Below are 20,994 nucleotides of genomic sequence, written 5' to 3' on the forward strand. Positions count from 1 at the left end.
GTGATTTAAGATTCATGTGATTTTTTTCAAAAAGCTGAGTAGAGGCTGCTTTTTTACTTGTCAACATGTTCTTTTAGACATTGTTTAAAAGTTAAGAGCGGAATTTCAAACTACAGTGTAATCATTGTTGTTCTGCCCTTGGGCAGCCGGTTTTCAGTAGCATATTGAAGCAAGTGAGCACCAAGACTCATTTCAAGTAGGTGGTTTGCCAGTTCTCTGCAGATTAGAGGACCTCAGCAGCAATTATAGGCGCTGTCGCTGGAGGGAGAGGACACCACCTTTTCTGGTTTGGGACTGGATACTAATCCTGCCTGTACAAGCCAACAGTGCATTCTGTGCTCCCCCTGCACTCCTTCCCCAGTGTGCAAGATCTGATTCTCATGCAACTAAGCTGCAAAATATGGCTTTTAAAACAGCGGTGAGCCATTTTGCTCTGGTGATGTGGAATTTACCACTCTGTGTATGGTATCACTAGGAGTCTTGGTTGATTTTGCAGAATCTCTTCTTAAAGGGGGTGCGTATAACATAAAGAGGTTGTTACCTACTCCTGTGCCGTGATAATCTGGTGCTGGGTTTAATTTGGGGGGGCCGCCTTTTATGCTCCTCCTGTGGCAGAAATCAGGCCCTTTCGTTCAACCAGAACAACTTTAAAACTGCACATACATAATCTCTTAACATATGCAGTAGTTTTAAAGTCATAAACGGCTTTTTCTCCAACCCTCATAACTTGCCAAACATTGGGGAAGGTCTGTACAGACCATATATGTAATTTAGTGACAGCAAGCAAATATAATTGGCTTTTCATCAATCCCTTTGACGGCTGAATACCTCTTACAGCTTCCAGAATCTACTCCGGGTCACAGTCCTGTAACATCTGATGTTCTGTAAATGTATAATCTTCTACATTGTTAATTAGAACATGAGAAAAATCTAGTGGGTGCAGTTCCACTGTGTTCTATCTTAGGGAATTGCATATAATTCCTGTGGCATTTTAATGACACTTTAACTTGTTAATAGCATGCATAGGAATTTTACAGAAATAAGTTAGTCTGAACATGATGCGCTCAGTCGAATTTCAGTCCGCATAGTTTTTTTAAAAATCCTTTTCCCTTTTTGACATTACCTTAGATCACTTGCTGAGAGTAGGGACATTTCCCTTGCCTCTGTCTGCATCATGGTTAAGCTGACTGGTCGGACATGTGCGTCTGTTGCCAGGGTGCCATTCTTGAAGACATTCCCTCCTTTCTTGCTTTGTGTTACTCTGTGCAGCAGCACTTTGGAACATCAGGAGAATTCTATTAGGGTTAAAGCGTCTGTGTTCATCTGAGGTTGTTGGTTTGTCCCGCTGGCGAGTTACTGGAAACGAGAACAGGATGTAACCCCAGTGCCTAAATCCCAACATCAAATAAACAAATGATTTTTTTCAGTAAACTGTATTTATTCTTTGTATTAGATCAGAATTTCGCAAAGTAGAGAAACCAAGACAAAGGCCAGTAAGAGCAGCAAACCTGAATGATTTTTTTCCCACCCTGTTGTCCAGGAACGCTGAGACCTTTGCTGCAGCCGTGACTGAGATTAGCTACTTTAACAAAGGCTGGGAATTGAACCTGGGACCTCCTGGTGTAATGGCTCAGTGCTACTCTAGGTAGTAGCTTTATTAAGGTATCAGGGGAGCTCGAGGGCTGTTAAACTGGAACAAATAATACTGGCATCTATTCTTTGACGTGCCCAGTTACATATAAGTAGCGACCCACATTCCACGATATTTCAGCTGTGCAAAAACCGGTCTGTAGATGTTCAGAAGCCACATCATTGAGAATTTATGAAGTTACTATATTTGTTAAACAGTGGACGTTTATTGTGGGTTTTGAGTAATATGTGCTGATTTTAAAAAAAAAACCAATGGCAGGTAGATTTGGTCCTAGGGTAGAAGTTTGGTAATTATCTGAGGGAGAAGGTGGGGGGGTGGCGGGGGTGGGGATGCGTAATGGCAACTCAAGAAGTTGCAAAGCCCGTTTCACCACCCTGCTAACTGCAGGCATATGTGTCAAAGTGATCACGAGGAGGAAGTGCATGGGGGAGGGGTTGGAGGGAGGAGAAAAACAACAGAGAACCGAGGCTAAGAAAGGAAAGCTGCCAAGTTCAGAAGATGTGGGCGGTTGTAATCTGGGTTTGATGTTTGTAATGCTGTCATTTCAAAAATATTCAGCCTTTCACAACAAGGTGTTATCAGCTCATTTAAATCGTAGGGTGGTCTTAGAATGACTGCAAATATTTAAAAGATCACTTTATGCAAAGGCTGTATCACAGAAGCTGAAGTAGCTTTCCATCCAGGGTTTATAGTGCAATCTTTTGATTACCAACTATAGTGTATCCGAGTAACTTTTTCTTCCTTCTTCCTTCCCCCTGCGCACCTTATAGAATGGACTGATCCAGCCTACCTTACTGCTATGATAATGAGCTCAGTGATGTAACAACTGAGCATACCAGGCTGCTGGTCGGAGGGACCAGCACTTTGCATATTCAACAAGGTGTGCACTCGGTGCACAGAAGTTCTCCAGTGTGTTTGTGGCTGAGGACTCTCCTGGAGTTGGGAATGTTCACCTGCAACCTGAACGAAGAGAACAAAAATAAGAAAAGGCGACTGCTGGATTAGAGAGGCCAAGTTTTTGGTTGTGTTTGTGACTGCGAGAGATTTTTGAAATCAGAACACATGTGTAAAGGGGGAAAATGATAGAGGGAATCCTTCTTTCACAGGCAGAATTGTAGCCAAAGTGCTCATCACATCGCTTTTGAATTGGGGAGCTGCTGATGTTCACCATATGAAAGACCCAGTGGCCAGATTGAAGGATCCTGGCTTTCCTCCCCCACTTTTAAAATTTGTTTTGCGTTTGAAGCCTTCTCAGTTTAGCTCGATCAGATGGAGGTACAGAGGAGATCCATGACACCACCCCTGTCACCTGCGGCATATGTCAATTCAACACAGTATTCCAGTGTCCTGGAGGGAAGATTCAAGCAGCTGCAAGGTAAGACTTCATTTCCCGCCTTTCGTCCTGACACTGGATACCAGCAACAGAGTTTGAACAGTGCTGTCAGTGTGTTCTGTAAATATGTAGTTGAGAGGCAAAAGTACTATTACGCTAAGCAGTGCCTGAGTGAGAATTAAAGCAATTTGCTGTTTCTTCTGTCTGGCAGTTCTGACTCTCTTACTACTTTAGTCTGTTCCAAGACTTCCATCAGGTTTCTTGATGTGGGTTTGAGCGTAGGCAAATAGTATTATGGTTTATCGTAGACCAGAAGCTGCTTTTCCTGTATCCTGTTTCAGGAGAGCAGTGCTAGTAATCTGCTCCCCCACTTTGGAAAGCCAGCCTTTGTGGGCTCAATTAGCACAACTTATATAGAGAGACAGACTGAGAGTAAACATGTGGGACTGGCTCTCCCATGTTTGCATAGTGCAGCCATTTTTTTACATTGTGCTGGAGCTGCCAGTCCCTGATACAGAGAAACTCGGCCTGATCATTCACCTGCTTCAATGAATTGGGCAAATTTAGTTGTTTGTGTCGCTGGCTGTTTTAAATTTGCTCATCTGGAACTGGTGTCACCAGTGCGTGCTGTTTTAAACTGGCTCCCATGCCTGAGAAGTGGGCTCGTGGTACATATAATTTTGTGACCCTGTAATGCTGTTAGTTCCTGGAGCCTGAGCCTAGTTACGTTGTGAAACACAGCTGATGGATAGAGGCTCATGCCTCTGCCCTTGTCTGCTTCTATATTTTTTTTTGAAAAATAGACTTATATTCATAAAATATCTGGAAGAGCATTACAAAACATTTCTAAATCACCATCACAAAAAGTGGAATCAGATTCAACTTTTACACGTGGATCATGAGGTGCTGCAATACAATCAATGAATATTACAATAATTTCAATATGGTCATTACAGACATTTGCTTTTATATTGCACTGACTCCTGCTAGTAACACCAGTTCCTGGTGCATCAGTGTTCCACAATGAGCTGCAACCATAAGTAAACCCACTATATGTGCTGAGTCTGGGTGACTGAGAGAACAGTGTTTAACTTGTTGCATTCTCCCCTAGAATATGCTCTGTTTCTCAGACTTAAAAAAAAACTACGAGTCTTGAAGCTTCTAGAATTAAAAGTGAGGTTTGAAAAATGATAACGTTTGTAGCTGAATTTTTAACTTCACTTTCATGGTAAAGCCTCCTATTAATGATGACATATGCAGGTTTTTGCTAGGATTATAACTTGTGATTTATTTTTTTTTCCCCTCAGTCCCAGTCTACAATTTGCGTTTAATTAAATGTCCTCAGGAAGGCACGTACATGATATCACTCCACACTGGCCCTGTTTATTTCAACAACAACAGCTTGCATTTACACAGCACACTTAATGTAGTAAAACATGCCAAGATGTTTCACAGAAGCATTGCCAAACAGAATTTAAAAACTGTGTTGCTTGAGATACTGGGGCTGATGACCAAATGTTTGGTAAAAGAGTTAGGTTTTAAGGAACATCTTAAAGTAGGAGAGAGGGGTAAGGAGGTGAAAAGGTTTAGGGAGGGAATTCCAAAACTTAAGGCCTAGGCAGTTGAAGGCGCTGCTGTCATTGGGGATCGATTTAAAGTGGGGGATGCGTAAGATGCCAGAATTGTAAAGGACACAGGGGTTTTGGAGAATTGTACAAATGGAGAAGGTTACAAAAGTAGGAAAGGACAAGGCGATGGAGGAATTTGAAAACAAAGGATAAGGATCTTAAAATCAAGTCATTGCTGGAACAGGAAGGAAGGCATGAGTTAAATGTGCAGCACAGTTTTGAGTGACCTCCAAGTTTTGAAGGGCAGAAGATGGGAGACTGACCAGGAGTCAATAGAATGGTCAAGTCTAGAGGTAACAAAGACATGGATGAGAGTTTCAGTGGTGATGAACTCAGGCGAGGGTAGAGATGTTATGGGGGTGGAAGTAGGCGGTTTTGCTGATGGGATAGATGGATATATGGTCAGAACTTCTCTTGGCATCAAATAATGAAACCGAGGTTCAGCGTTGAACAACTTCCAGAGAGAGAGAGAGAGAGAGTTGGAATTTGTGGTGGAGGCAATGGCTTTTGTATTCACAACATTTAGTTGGAGGAAATTTCTGCCCATCCCGTACTAGCTGTCAGGCAATCAATGTGATAAATCAGAGATGTTGGAGTGGTCGAGGTGGTAGTGAGGTAGAGTTGAATCTCTTTGGTGTATGTGTGGAAACTAATTTAAGGAGGATAGTGTAGCACTTCAAAAGGATGTAGACAAGTTGGTGGACAGGTGGCTAGATGAAGTTCAATGCAGAGAAATGTGAAGTGATTCATTTTGGTAGGAAGAACTTGGAGAGGCAATTTAAAATAAAAGGCACAATTCTAATGTGGGTGCAGGACAGAAGGACCTGGGTATTTATGTGCATAAGTCATTGAAGGCTGAGAGAGCAGTTAATAAAGCGTACAATACCCTGGGCTTTATCAATAGAGGCATAGAGTACAAGAGGTTATGTTGAAATTGTATAAGTCACTAATTTGGCTGCAGTTAGAGTATTGTGTCCAGTACTGGGTGCCTCACTATAGGAAGGATGTGAAGATATTAGAGAGGATGCAGAAAAAGTTCAAGGTTCCAGGGATGAGAAACCTCAGTTGTGAAGATATATTGGAAAAAGTTAGGACTGTTTTCCTTGGAGAAGAGAAATTTGAGAGGAGATTTGATAGAGGTATTCAAAATCATGAAGACAGAGTAGATAGGGAGAAATTGTTCCCACTCGTGAAAGGATCAAGAAGGTGAGGGCACAGATTTGAAGTAATTAATACAAGAAGGAAAAATGATATGAGGAAAAACTTTTCATGCAGCAGGTGGTTGTGGCCTAGACTGCTCTGCCTGAAAGTGGTGGAGGCAAATTCAATTGAAGCATTCAAAAGGGAACTAGACTTGTTATCTGAAAAGGAAGAATGTGCAGGGTTATGGCAAGAAGGCGGGGGAATGGAACTAGGTGAGTTGCTCAATCGGAGAGCCAGTGCAGACACAATGGGCCGAATAGCCTCTTTCTGCGTCATAACAGTTACTTGATTCGTGATATGATGCACGCTGAGAGGGTAACATGTTGATGAGAAGTAGGGAAGCAGGAAATGTAACACCGAAAATATAGAGGAATTCAGACACCAAAAAACTCTTGTCACTGGGGAGCCTCATATTGCTGTGCCTGGTCTCTCACACAGCTCGATTCCATTCACTCCCTGTAGAGGCAAAATAGAGATGCCAAATGTGCCAGAGTTACAGGGGTTGCCCTGTGGTTCAACAGTAGTCCTGAATTTTGGATCTATAAAGGAATCCCACATATCAAATCCTAGATTCAGGCTAAATTTGGTAAAAACATTTTATTCAATTTGTGGCCTGACATTGGATTTTCTGAATGGGTATGCCTTAATTTAATACTCTGTTTGATATGTAAATTACTCAATCAGTCATTTTCCTCTATGTCAAGTAAGGTGAATGGTTGTCAGTGATGGTCCCACTGTTTGATCCTAGCTCCCTGCACAAGTCAAGCATGTGGTTTCCATATTGCTGGCCAGTACCAATTGTTTTCCTCAATATCAGGGCAGCTCTGTGGCCAGAGTGAGAGAGTTGCAAATCTAGTTTGGTATTAGGTGGAAATAGGACAAATGACAAAAGTTCCCAACTGCTTTCTTTTGTATGATCCTGTTGACTTAGATTGTATGACCTTTAGTGAGCATTCAGTTTGTATATAACGTACTTGGCTCAGTGGCTGTTGACGTCACAAATGGGCCCAGATCCTACACCAAGATTCAAGTCATTTTCTAAGCATTACTGGAGGTGTCGTCTGTTGGATGTGATGGGAAGCTCCTGTTCAACTGAACATGAAAAATTTCATGGTTAAAAACTCAAAAAAAAGGAAAAAAAAATGGGGTACGCAGTTAGATCCTGTTAGATTTTTTGTTAGACAAGGGAGTCAGATGTTTTGGGGGCATACAGGAAAGTGGAGTTGGGATCACAGTCTGATCAGCGGAGCAGAATCAAAGGGCCGAATGGCCTCTGTCTGCTCCGAAGTCCTATGTTCCAGTTGTAGTGGTGCCCTTGGTAACATTCTCCTGTCAGCCAAAAATTAAGAGTTGAACGGTCATACATCTCATTGCTGTTTGTGGCTTAAATAACCAGTCACTGCTCTACAGAGCAATTCATTGTCTTTGTAATGTGCTATGAGATGTTTCTGAGAGACATAAGATCTCTATGTAGAACATAAGTCTTTCAGTCATTAGAAAAATTAATTTAGAAAGGAAATATGTGGGTGTTACTCAGTTTACCTCCTATAAAGCCAAGCCTTCCCTGGTTCCTTTCCCCCCTGCCCCCTTGAGTTGCCTAACCAGAAACATACATACATAAAGGACTACAATTTCTTGGCTGCCTCCTTAAATCAAATAGCTTCTGTGTTGCTCTGAATGAATTTTAGCTGTAGATAACAGCCTGATGGTGCTTCAGGGCACTAATGTGTTTTTGAGGTTTCTGGATGGCACATGACATACAGAGTCAGTAAATATGGCTCTGTACACACCACTGATTGTAAGCTGACCTGTTGTGTATGATCAAAAGACAAGCTGCTTAACCCTTTCATTACCTACTCTTGAGTAGGTTTAATAAGAGATTCTCCTTTGCTAGCTTCCATGTCGTGGCTGCATGTAATATTAACCATAACATCCGATTGCAGCTCACAGTATTTAAAGAAGTTGCTCAGATAATTCTACGTTTGCTGCTTTCATTGATAAAATGTGAAACCTTGAAATTACACTGCTGCGAATGTTAATGTGAGTGCATTAAGTATTTGCATATTTACACGGCATATTGTCAAAGCCCAAATATGCTGCTAATGTGAAAACCGCCCCTCTAGTGGATAGCAATTAGTTATATTAATGTCTTATATCATGACATTGGGGCCGATATTGGGTCCCTTGCTTTTCCTGATATATATTAAATATATAGATCTTGGTGTGCAGGGGCAATTTCAAAGTTTGTGGATGATACAAAACTTGGGGATGCTGTGAACTGTGAGGAGGATGGTGTGGAACTTCAAGAGGACATAGACAAGTTGGTGGAATGAGCAGATAGGTGGCAGATGAAGTTCCATGTGGAGAAGTGTGAGGTGATGCATTTTGGTAGGAAGAAAATGGACAGACAATATAAAATAAGGGGTGAAATTTTGAAGAGGGTGCAGGAGCAGAAAGACTTGGGTGTATATGTGCATGGATCATTGAAGGTGGCAGGACCGATGGGGAAAGCAGTTAATAAAGCATATAGTATCCTGGGCTTTATTGATAAGGGCTTAGAATACGAGAGCAGGGAGGTTATGCTGAATTTATTTAAGACACTTGTTAGAACTCAGCTGGAATATTGTGTATAGTCCTGGGCACCACATTATAGGAAGGATGTGAACACTTTGGAGAGAATGCAGAAGAGGTTTACAAGAATGATCCCAGGGATGAGAAACTTCAGCTATGAGAATAGATTGGAGAAGTTGGGACTGTTGGAGAGAAGAAGGCTAAGAGGAGATTTGATAGAGAGGTTCAAAATCATGAGAGGGCTGGAGAGAGTAGATAGGGAGAAGCTGTTCCCACTTGTAAAAGGATCAAGAATGAGGGGGCACAGATTTAAAGTGATTTGCAGAAGAAGCAAATGTGACGTGAGAAAAAACTTTTTCACACAATGAGTGGCTCGGGTCTGGAATGCGCCACCTGGAAGTGTGGTAGAGGCAGGTTCAGTCGAGGCATTCAAGAAGGCATTGGATGATCATTTAAATAGAAACAATGTGCAAGGGTACGGGGAAAAGGCAAGGGCAGTGGCACTAGGTCAGAATGCTTGTTTGGAGAGCTGATGCAGACACGATGGGTCAAATGGCCTCTTTCTGTGCTGTTTAAATTGTGATTCTGAGAGATTAAAGTACACTGTATACCGGTTTAGCAATGACAAGAAGACCTGATTTTTAAAAAAGAGATCTGCATTCTGCTAAACTTAGCGAATGTACAATTTTAGTTTGGGCTTACTGCCAGGTGGGAAGCTGTTGGTGACACTAACCTGGCTTTTAAAATCTAATGTTAAGTCAGCCTTTCAAATTCTGAATGAGGTGTGGCGAGGTCTGATCTTAGCATTAGAAGATGAGCTCTGAGAATGGACTGGAGGAGCTTGGGCTTCTCAGTTTTGAAAGGAGATAAAGAGGTGATTTCATATAAATATCTAAGATAGCAAATAGTAAACCTAGAACATGACTTCAGAATAAGCCATGACACTAAGAAAAGGGGCCACCGATTTAAACTAGCAAAAGACAAATTTAAGGTTTCAGTATGTTCATTTACTTCATATAAAGAGTGCTCTTTTCTTCATGTATAAACCAAGACAGTGAGTGGCAGACTGTTTGACCATGGAGGTCATGTCAGAAGAGTCCATTCCTCCCCTTGTCTGAGATCCGCATGAGTACTTGTCAGGAGAAGTCAGTGGATGAAGATCAATCTTGGGATACACCCAGTGGCAGAGCCATTGGTGAGGTGACGAGAGGGTGGTTATTTCACCCCGCCACACACCACCACCACCACCACCAATCGTTGGCCAGCATAACTTTGATGAGCTGCCTCCATTTTACTCCCAGGATTCCGTTACACATCTTTGGACCCTAGGTCCAGCCTATTTGTCACAGCTCTTCCCAGTTCGTTTTAGACTAGTTAAGTTGGCATTTCCCAGTTTCCAGCTTTCTACCAAGTCAGGTAACTCTTGAACTTGACTCTTCAGCTGCTCCCCTAACCTCCCACTTCCACCGGTTGGCCAAACCTAGCTTTGTCACTAGATACACCCCTAAACAAAAAGATGTCGAAGCTGTTCCAGCGTCAATTCGGAACAAGAAGGGTAATTGAAAATGGTTACTTTGGCCTATATGGCTTTGTACTCAAGGACATTGGCTTTACACCTTGAGCTAATGGGGAAGCTCAAGCTTCATTTCAATGTGGGAATGATGAACCTGCTGAGTGTCATTTTATCATTTCCACTCTGCAGCACCCTGACAGACTGCTCACTTTAGATAACAAAGTCAAGGTAAAAGTAACGCATTGTTGAATAACTTTGGGGTTTACCAGAATGAAACTGTTGACTGCCTTGTTTTACTTGGTGCCTGTCAATGTAACCTACTAGGAACACACCTGCAGCCAGTTTTTTTCTCCCAATACGAGTTGTATCAAACAGCCATGCTTCCTGTCTGCATAACTCATGTTCTGAGTAAACAATGTTCTGTGTTCATAGTTGCTGCAATACTACCAATTATCAAACAGGCACTTTTTCACTCTGAGGACTGGCTTTCCTGGTTCATTCCCCACAAGGCGTCAAATTGTTTTGCTTTTGGCATCTTAACTCAGCAATTCTGAATCAGGAAGGTAAATCTTTCGATGCAGTGTGTTCTCAGCCCAGAGCTTTTCCGCAGGAAGCAAGCGGATTTCAGGATTTGGGTGCCAAATGTGGCCGGCTTGTGGCCCACACGATTTTCCATCTATATAGGCTGGAAGTCATGTTGGTGTGAATAGGGCACGTTGAACTCAGCAGCTGAAATCTGACATGCCTCCCCCTACAAGCTGAATCTCTACTCTTCATAGGCTTTAAAGCACTTTGGGACATCCTGAGATTGGGAAAGGTGCTATATAAACGCAAACGGTTTTTATTTTTATATTTGGAACAATAAATTGAAAAATTTAACCTCCATGGCTACGAGTCAAGAGTGCTTTCCCTGTCTGCCACTCCCTGTCTGCCTTTGCTTCCGCCTGTCGGTCTCTCTCTCTCTGTCTCTGCCTCCGCCTCTCTCTCTCTTTCTGCCTCCGCCTCTCTCTCTCTCTCTCTCTGCCTCCGCCTCTCTCTCTCTCTGTCTCTGCCTCCGCCTCTCTCTCCCTCTCTCTCTCTGCCTCCGCCTCTCTCTCTCTCTGCCTCCCCGTATCTCTCTCTCTCTGCCTCCCCATCTCTCTCTCTCTGCCTCCCCGTCTCTCTCTCTCTGCCTCCCCCTCTCTCTCTCTCTCTGCCTCTCTCTCTCTCTGCCTCTACCTCTCTCTCTCTTTGCCTCTGCCTCCTCTCTCTCTCTCTGCCTCCTCTCTCTCTGTCTGCCTCCGCCTCTCTCTCTCTCTCTGCCTCCGCCTCCCTCTCTCTGTCTCTGTGTGTCTCTTTCTCCCTCTCTCTGTCTGTCTCTTTCTCCCTCTCTGTCTCCCTCTCTCTCTCTCTCTCACTGTCTCTCTCTCTCTCCCTCTCTCTGTCTGTGCCTCTCTCTCTCTCCCTCTCTCTGTCTGTGTGTCTCTCTCTCCCCCTCTCTATCTGTGTCTCTCCCTTTCCCTGTCTGTCTCCCCCTCTTACTCTCTGTCTGTCTCTCCCTCTCGCTCTCCGTCTGTCTCTCCCTCTCTCTCTCGCTCTCTCTCCATCTCTCTCCATCTCTTTCTTACACTCTCTCCCTCTTTCTCACTCTCTTTCTCTCTCTCCACCCTCTCTGTCTGTCTGTCTCTCTCTCTCTGTGTCTGTCTCTCCCTTTCTCTGTCTGTCTCTCCCTTTGTCTGTCTCTCTCCCTCTCTCTGTTGTCTCTTCCCTCTCTCTGTCTGTTTGTTTCTTCCCTCTGTCTCTCTTTCTTTCTCTCTCTCTCGCTCTCTTTGTGCGTGTGTGTGTCTCTCTCTCTTTTCCATCCATGCACACCTTGTTTATGTATAAGCACATGTTGCGTAACCTCTGACCTGTAGAGGCTATCCAAGGCCTTTATCGGATTAAATTCCTTGTGGAGAGTTGAAGGCTTAGACATTCCTTGCAGCTCTATGGTTAATACCCAATCTACACCCACTGCTTGAATGGTTCAGATCAGCTGCTCTGTTGACACTGCACACGTACAAACAAAATACATTTTTTTAAATCTTTCACTGTGAACGAAGAGTCTGTCCTGATCTAGATTATTAAAGCATTGTGTAAACTAGGAATACCACAGACTGATTTCTTAAGATGATATTCAACTGTTCTTAAAACTGATATCTTTTTAATATTCATCCTAATACCTGATATGCTAAGAAACAGAAAATAGGAGCAAGAGTGGGTCATTCGCCCATTCGAGCCTGCTCTGCCATTCAGTATGACCATGGCTGATCCTCTATCTCAATGCCATACTCCCACTCTCTCCCCGCACCCCTGGATGCCTTTAGAGTCTAGAAATCTATCTATTTCCTTCTTAAATATATTCAGTGACTTGGCCTCCACAGCCTTCTGTGGTAGAGAATTCCACAAGTTCACCACCCTCTGAGTGAAGAGGTTTCTCCTCATCTCAATCCTAAATGACCTATCCTGAGACTGTGACCCCTTATTCTAGACCCCTCCCAGCCAGAGGAGCCATCATCCCTGCATCCAGTCTGTCCAGCCCTGTCAGAATTCTGTACCTTTCAGTGAGATCCCCTCTCATTCTTCTAAACTCCAGTGAATACAGGCCTAGTCGGCCCAATCTCTCCTCATATGACAATCCTGCCGTTACAGGAATCAGTCTGCTGAACCTTTGCCGCACTTCCTCTGTGGCAAGTATATCCTTTCTTAGGTAAGGCAACCAAAACTGCACACAATACTCCAGGTGTGGTCTCACCAAGGCCCTGTACAGCTGCAGTAAGACATCCTTGCTCCTGTACTCAAGTCCTCTCACAATGAAGGCTAACATGCCATTTGCTTTCTTGACTGCTTGCTGCACCTTGCATGCTTGCCTTCAGTGATTGGTGTGGAAGGACATCCAGGTCCCTTTGTACATCAACATTTCCCAATCTATCACCATTTAAATAATTCTCTGCCATTCTGTTTTTCCTACCAAAGTGGATAACTTCATACTTGTTCTTGTTATACTGCAGCTGCCATGTATTTGCCCCCTCTAAATTGCCTTGAAGCCTCTTAACATCCTCCTCACCACTCATTCCCACCAGGTTTGGTGTCATCAGCAAACTTGGAGATATTACATTTGGTTCCCTCATCCAAATCATTGATATATATTGTGAATAGACACCCATCCCCGTGTAAAAATATGCTCCAGGGTTGACACTTGTTTAATTTGGGTTGCAGGAGCGTGGTAGCACCTTCTTGGTTTGCATTTGCTCCTGAATTGTAAATTCATGAAAAACACAATAATTTTGCCACCATGAAAAGGGAACATTAGGATTGTAAGCTCAGGCAACCATCTTGCAGGCATTACTCTTCCAGAATCTGAACTGGACAAATGCCGTCATGTGTTCCAAACTAAACTTGAGGAATCTCCATCAATAAAGATTCTGTTTGCTGGATATGGGATGCACCTTTTGCCCATTGGGATCACATTTCTCCCACCCTCCCCACACCACAATTGCCTAATCCCCATTCTAACGCTCGGGGTGGAGATCAGCTTGCCGCTGGCCTGGTGACTCACTCCTTTTATGAGCATCCATCATGCAAAGGAAGAAGCTGGAACCAATCTTCAACATGGGTTTATTCACAAAACTCAGTATAACAGGAGTGCAGACTACTTTTCCCTTCCACAGTTTTCTCCACACAGGTGGAAACTGGTTCTTATATATGTACCCTAACCTTTCCCCAATTAGTACCAGTTGCTCTGAATTGCAACTAGAGCGTGCCCTCAATTGTCACAGCCTTTGCAACATTAACGCTCCTGGATGTCTGTGCATGTGGACATTGAGTAAGGACAGGAGTGGGCAGTTGAGTAGTCTCCTGATATTCCTTTTCTGTCTTTGCATATGAGAGCGTCTTGTTAGGTGACATTTCAGATAGCTGCTGACACCTGGAAAACATTAGCATTAATAACAGAAAAGGAGGTAAGAAAATTAGACCACACAAAGCAAAGGTTTGACCTTCACCACTTCTTATGTTGTGCTATACCATGGCAAATATTTTGTCATGCCATGTGAATGGATAGTGCAGTTTTCCAGTCAACAGTTTGACCCTTCTTTATTGCTCTGTTTTAAAGTAATTTAATAGTACTGTTCTGTTCTCTCAAATAGTTTCTTGAACCACTTTTGGTTCTGGTGCTATCCACACTTGCTGCATGCTGGTTGAGTCCAGTTAACTGCAGACCATGGCTGTGTTTAACATGTTAATCTGCCTTCTTATCTCGGGTTATATTTATTCTGGCTACGTCATCCCACATTAAAGATAGGATTTTTAATTCACCAGCCACTGATTTACTTATTGTTTCAACTGGTCCAAATAGCAGAGACAAACATCACTCAACTCTGATGTCAAGGCTTGCGATTGCCCCTGAATCATAACAATGTCCATTTCTCGATCGTAGTGACCACTGGTGGGGGCAGTAAAATCAATGGAGCAACCATGTCCAAATGCAGCAAGACCTGGATAGTACCCAGGCTTGGGCTGACGAGTGGCAAGTAACATTCGTGTCACACAATGCCAGGCAAAGACCTTCTCCAACAAGACGGAATCTAACTGTTGCTTCTTGACATTCCATGACATTACCATTGCTGAATCCCCCACTATCAACATCCTGGGGGCAATCATTGACCTGAAACTGAACTGGCCTATCCATATAAATACTATGGCTACATGAATAGGTCAGAGGCTAGGAATCCTGCAGTGTGTAAGTCACCTCCTGACTCCCCAAAGCCTGTCCACTATCTACAAGGCACTAGTCAGGGGTGTGATGGAATACGCCCCACTTGTCTGAATGAGTGCAGCTCCCATAGCACTCAAGAAGCTTGTCACCATCCAGGACAAAGCAGCACACTTGATTGGTACCCCATCCACAAACATTCACTCCCTCCACCACCAGCTCACAGTGGCAGTACTGTCTACAAGATGCACTGCAGGAACACACCCAAAGCTCCGTAGACAGCATCTTCCAAACCCACAACCTCCACCATTTAGAAAGAAAAAAGGTAGCAGACACATGGGAAAACCATCACCTGGAAGTTTCTCTCCAAGCCACTCACCATCCTAACTTGGAAATATATCGCTGTTCCTTCACTGTCACTGGGTCAAAATCCTGAAACTCCCCCCCTAGCAGCACTGATGATGTACCTACACCATATGGACTGCAGCGGTTCAAGAAGACAGCTCACCACCACTCTCTCAAGGGCAATTAGGGATGGGTAATAAATGCTGGCCCAGCCAGCAACACCCATGTCCCATGAATGAATGTTTAAAAAATGAGGAGTTGTGCTGAGGGCTTCACTTTGCATGTTTAGACAGAGTAAGAATATAAAATTTTTTGCCTCTGGGTAACAGTGAAGGAAAGAACAGTTTCTAGACAAAAACCAGCAATGTCTGAGGATATTAGGCAGAACTTGTGATTCCATCCAGACTAAATTGTTCAAGAACATGATACTTTACATCCTATGTGCCATTATCACAATGTGCAGAAACAGTTTGAGTTCACAATGCAAGATGATATATAAGATTAGCTTTGAGAGAGCATTTTTGCTGCATTCTTTTTTACCCAGCTTGGGCCTCATTCTCCTTTGAGTGGCTCAATTGGTAGCACTCTCACCTCTGGGTTACAAGGTTTCGAGTTCGTCACCAGGAATTGAGTGCTAATCTGGGGTGATACAGTACCCAGGGGGTTTAGTCCTTCATACACAATTTTGAATATGTCCTGTTTTCATGTGCAAGTGATTTTCAACCATGCAATGAGAAGACAGTAAAGTTGGCATTCTGGAAGAGTATGATCAATTGGACTTCTTTATTCAAGCTAATCCTGTTGCCTGTATCAGCTGCTCCAGCTAGCTTTCCCTCTTGTTATCCAAAAAGAAATGTGCCCTCAGTATAGAATAGTTGACCCCTAAATTGCTTAGTGCTCGAAGAACCTGCTGATCTGTTGGTTCACTGCATTGTTTGTGTGCTTATATAGGAACCATAGATCAGAATAAAAAGTAAGCCAATGATATTTGCATAGATAAATAGTGTAAATAAACATTTATTTTAATGCACATGTGATAATACATGGCCTACATCTGTGATTTCCTGCCATTTTCCTGTCTCTGACGTGTTGGTCCTCTTGTATTGTCTCACTCATTCCTCATTTCAAGTGCCTACCACTCTATTGCATTTCTGATGTGCAGCTGCCCAATCTGTTCTATGGATAAAAGGAAAAGACACATGTTGCTGGATGTTGCCGAGTAATTAACATTCATGGCGAAAGTGCACGGTCGGTGGGGGACCTCGATTTGGAGGCTCATCTTTTAAAGAGGGAATCTCCTCTGCAAGTAGCTCAAGAGTAGAACCAGCAGAGGGTTTCTGACGGAAATGCTGCTCTACTTTGTGCATTAATTGGTTTGTGCACTTGACCATATCTGGACTTCAATTCATGTTTCATTTTCCCTTGATTATCTCTTGCTCTGTATTCAATGTTCACTGTTCTCGGTGTTTTGGTGCTTTTATATTTTTCGACAAAACATAGCTATCGTTGGAGCTCTACTTATTCTTCCTTAAATATTATTGCTTACCAAGGCGCTGCCCTAAACCTGTGATTATATCACCACACTGTTAACTAGGTGGAGCTACACTTTCCACTTGTCCTTTATTATGCATTCATGTTTCATGCACAATAGAACTGTTATCATCTGTAATTTAAAAAAATATTAAACCGATTTGTAATTTTGTAAAATAACTTGGCGAAACACTGAACCCATAATGGGAATGTTGATTACTTATCTATTAGTCATTGTCTTGTTGATATCTTGCCTGAGGCTTGGAGTACTATTAAGGTGCAAAAAGAATCAGATAGAGGCACTTTGATTAAAGTTGTTCCTTTCCTAGCCTTGGGCTAATTTTAGTGCCCCTGTTGCTGTCATAGCCGAGATTGGCTAAAGATGTTTTTCTAATGACTTTAGGAAAGTGCTTGTACCACCGGTTCCCTATCCATGGCTCTGGCACAGCTGTCCGTTTTGAAAGAGAGGTCTTTTCCATGACCATCTTAGAAAATCTAGGAAGTTTACATTGGCTCAGAGGCCATTTGTGTGAAACCCAAGTGTTGGAAACCAATGGCGCAGACATTCGGAGGCTTGAAGTTAGAATTCTGTTCATAAAGTCATCAGTTTGGCTGTATTCATCCTGCAAGGTTTATTTTATTTCACCACATTGATTGAGAGGCTTTAGTCTAATCTTAACTCTCTTTTTCTCCCCTTGTCCAACCCCCTACCCACCCACATCCATGAATTTTCTGATTTATTATGCCACTTTAATGAATTCCAGTTTATTGGCCTTAACCATCATCTTTTCCTTATGGATTTACAGTCCCTCTGCATCTCCATCCCTCCACAAAGTTGCCTTTGAGCCCTCTGCTTTTTCCTTGAACAGTGGTGTGACCAAATCCCAACAACAACCACTCCCGCCCCACCAAATCACCCTGGCTGAACTTATTCTCGCATTGAACAATTCTTTCCAGTTAATGGTGTCATTATGGGAACTTATATAGGTCTTATGATTACCCTTTTAGTAGGATATGTTGAATGCTCTTTGTTCTGGTCCCACTCAGGTTTAGTCCTTAACTTCTTTTTCAATTTCATTAATGACTGTGATGCTGCTTTTTGCTGTTGCCCTGCTCTAGAGAATTTCATTAATTTTGTTTCTAATTTCCACCCCTCTTTTACCTTTTGTAGCTCATTTCTGACTCTTGCCATCTCTTCCTGAACATTCCTCTCTCTCTTTATACATGGTTTATGCTCCATACGCACCTCCTCCCACCCTTGTCCTCCTAAATCAACAGCATACCTTTATTCCTTTATCCCTCATGTGTTTAGCTTCCCCTGAAATACATCTACATTACGTGCATTAACAATTACATGTGGTAGCGAGTCCACATTCTCACCACTCTGAGTAAAGAAGTTTCTCCTGAATTCCCTATTGGATTAACAGCCCTAAGTTTTGGTCTTGTCCACAAGAAGAAACATCTTCTCCACTTATACCCTATGAAATCCTGTCATATTTTAAAAACATCTATCAGGTTTCTCTTTTTCTGGAGAAAAGAGCATCAGCCTGTTCATTCTTTCCTATTCAGTCTCAGTTCTGGTATCACCCCTTCTGTCCATTGATGCTGCCTGACCTGCTGATCATTTTCAGCATTTTCTATTTTTGTTTCTGATTGAGGCGGACACTTCATTGTCCAACTCTTGAACTGTTTCCGTCAACTTCAAACACAGTCGTTTTGTTGTGATTCCTAAGAAATCTTTCTCACCGTAATCTGCTTCAGTGCCTACTTGCACTAGCTGAAGAACTCACTGATTAGCCACCCTTCATGTTCATTTCATGTACCTGTAGGACCGTGGTTCAAGCACCTGCATTCCTTCTTGGCTATAAAGTTCCTGTTTCACATCCATGCAATGCTGTTGATTGCAGGTAGCACTTAAATCAAGACTTTTGATGAGAATGCTTTACATTTGCACAGAAATGTTTTCACATTGTTCAGTGCTTTTTTTTACAGTTGCTTCCTTAATTTAATTTCTTTGTTGCTTCAACCATCAACAGTTAAAATGCTCAAATTTTTAAAAAAATTCTTAGATGCTTACAGTTTCCGTACACACTCAGAAAAATCCCTTTTTGTGAATTGTGGCTGCATCATTGCAGCATTTACTTACAGCCCATGTCCCAAACCTCTCGGCTATCTTGCAGTCTCTTCTTCTGCCTGCAACCAGCATTGTATCATTGATGTTTCTTCTGTTGTTTATCAATTATGCATTGATCTTGAGACAAGCTTTTAAGTCACCCAGACTGCCTATCTGTCATAATGAATGTGGTAAACAAGTTGAGCGACTGAGTGTACCTTTATCTTGTTTCTCTTCTGATCTTTGTTCATTTCATTAGCTCACTACCAACTCATATGCTGCTTGTTCCCGTAAAGATTCTTAATAAGATTCCATCAATTTGCAGTACCTATTAATTCTTCCTGCTTTAATCTTCTTATAATCTACCTGTTAAGCATATGCATACCTTATCCCTAGTGCCTGTAGAGAAATTATTCTCACACTGGATATTTGTTCCTACACTTCTTTCTGCACTCTGTTCCCATCATGCATTCTCGTTCACTCCAGCATGATTTGTAGGACTGTTTCTTACTGTGGCTCATGACACTGGTTCTATGTTCTCCACCATCAACATTTTTCGAGAATGTTATGAATAAAGGAAGTCTTGTATTTATAAAACATCTCAGCAAGACATCCCATCCAATGAGTTACTGAAAAGTGCAAAGGCTGTTGTTATCTAGCCATGACCAGACTTTTTTTTTGCACAGTGAGATCCTGTCAATGACAATTAATGCTGAGATTAATTGGCTGTGAGAGAAAAGGCAACCCCCTGCTCCACAAATAGTGTCATGGGATCTTCAGTGTTTACCTGAATCTACATTAACATTACAGATGTCACCTCTTAAAAATGCAGCATTACTTCATAGTTAGAATGTTGGCTGTTGATGTGTTTTAAGTTTGTCACCTTCTGACCCAGAGGTGCTAATGGCTTGGTTGGTACCAAGCCAACGTAGTGGACCTGAGAGATTCCATGAGTAAGAGCAGTAAATCATATTACAGATTGGGCTATTTTCTTTTCACCAATCTCCCTCATGTTCTGAAGCACCCTCATTAGAAAATTATCTTCTCCTGTGTTTCTTTATATACACTAGAGTATGAACAACTTTAACAAATAGGGGGAGGTGATGGTGTAGTGGTAGTGTCTAGCACTAGTGGTTCTGCACCAGTAAATCCATAGACCCATGGTAATGGTCTGGGGACCTGGCTTCGAATCCCTCCATGGCAGATGGTGGAATTCGAATTCAATTCCTGGAATTAAAAGTCTAAAGATGACCATGACGATCATTGTAAGAATCCACCTGGCTCACTAATGCCCTTTAGATGAAGGAAGTTTGCTGTCCTTACCTCGCCTGCATGTGGTTGACTCTCTGAAATGGTCCAGCAAGCCACTCAGTTGTAACAAGCCACTCAGTTGTAACAAGCCACTACAAAGTCACAAAAAAGGAATGAAACCAGAAACGATAACGGCAATTGCGGCCTTGCAAAGTCCTCCTTACTAACATCTCTGAGGTAGTGCCAAAATTGGGAGAGCCGAATTACAGATTAATCAAGCAGCAGCCTGACATAGCCATGAATTCCTCATGGAATTCACCTTGCAGATAATGTCCCAGATACCACCGTCACCATCAGCAGAGGTGGAGGCACAGTGGTATACAGTCCTCAACATCGTCTCTGGACCCAGGTCAGGTCAAACATGGACAAGGAAACCGGAAACCTCCTACTGATTACCATGTCCCACTCTCATTCAGCTGATGAATCAATGTGCTTCCGTGTTGAACACCACTTGGAAGAAGCACTGAGGGTGGCAAGGGCACAGAATATTCTCTGTGTCGAGGACTTCAGTGTCCACCACCAAGAGGGGCTCGGTAGCATCTCTACTGACCAAGCTGGCCAAGTCCTAAAGGACATAGTTACTAGACTGGGTCTGCGGCAGATGGTGAAGGAGCCAACAAGAGGGAAAATCATACTTGACCTCATCATCACAAACCTGCCTGCTGCTGATACATCTGTCCATGACAGTATCAGTAGGAATGACTACTGCATAGTTATTGTGGAGATGAAGCCCTGCCTTCACATTGAGGATACCCTCCATTGTGTTGTGTGGCACTACCACTGTGCTAAATGGGATAGATTTCAAACAGATCTAGTAAATCAAGACTGGGCATCCGAGAGGTGCTGTGGGCCATCAGCAGCAGCAGAATTGCACTTGAGCACAATTTGTAACCTCATGGCCCGGCATCTCTCACTCTACCATTACCACCAAGCCAGGGGATCTACCCTGGTTCAATGAAGAGTGCAGGAGGGCATGCCAGGAGCAGCACCAGGCATACCTAAAAATGAGGTGTCAACCTGGTGAAGCTACAGCACATGACTACTTGCATGCCAAACAGCATAAC

The 20,994-nt window shown here is 42.8% G+C and overlaps 1 protein-coding gene across 2 annotated transcripts in view; it reads left to right on the plus strand.

Moving 5' to 3' along the window:
* The first annotated feature begins 2,533 nt into the window (after positions 1-2,533).
* Positions 2,534-20,994, plus strand: part of LOC121272975 (spectrin beta chain, non-erythrocytic 1-like) — a 160,510-nt gene continuing 142,049 nt past the window's right edge. For both annotated transcript variants that reach the window (XM_041179882.1, XM_041179883.1), the window contains exon 1: positions 2,534-3,026. In XM_041179882.1, coding sequence (XP_041035816.1) covers positions 2,921-3,026 — 106 coding nt within the window. In that variant the 5' untranslated portion in view covers positions 2,534-2,920. The remainder of the gene's footprint in view (positions 3,027-20,994) is intronic.

Source organism: Carcharodon carcharias, chromosome 37 (genome assembly GCF_017639515.1).
Source record: "Carcharodon carcharias isolate sCarCar2 chromosome 37, sCarCar2.pri, whole genome shotgun sequence".
Taxonomy (NCBI): Eukaryota; Metazoa; Chordata; class Chondrichthyes; order Lamniformes; family Lamnidae; genus Carcharodon; species Carcharodon carcharias.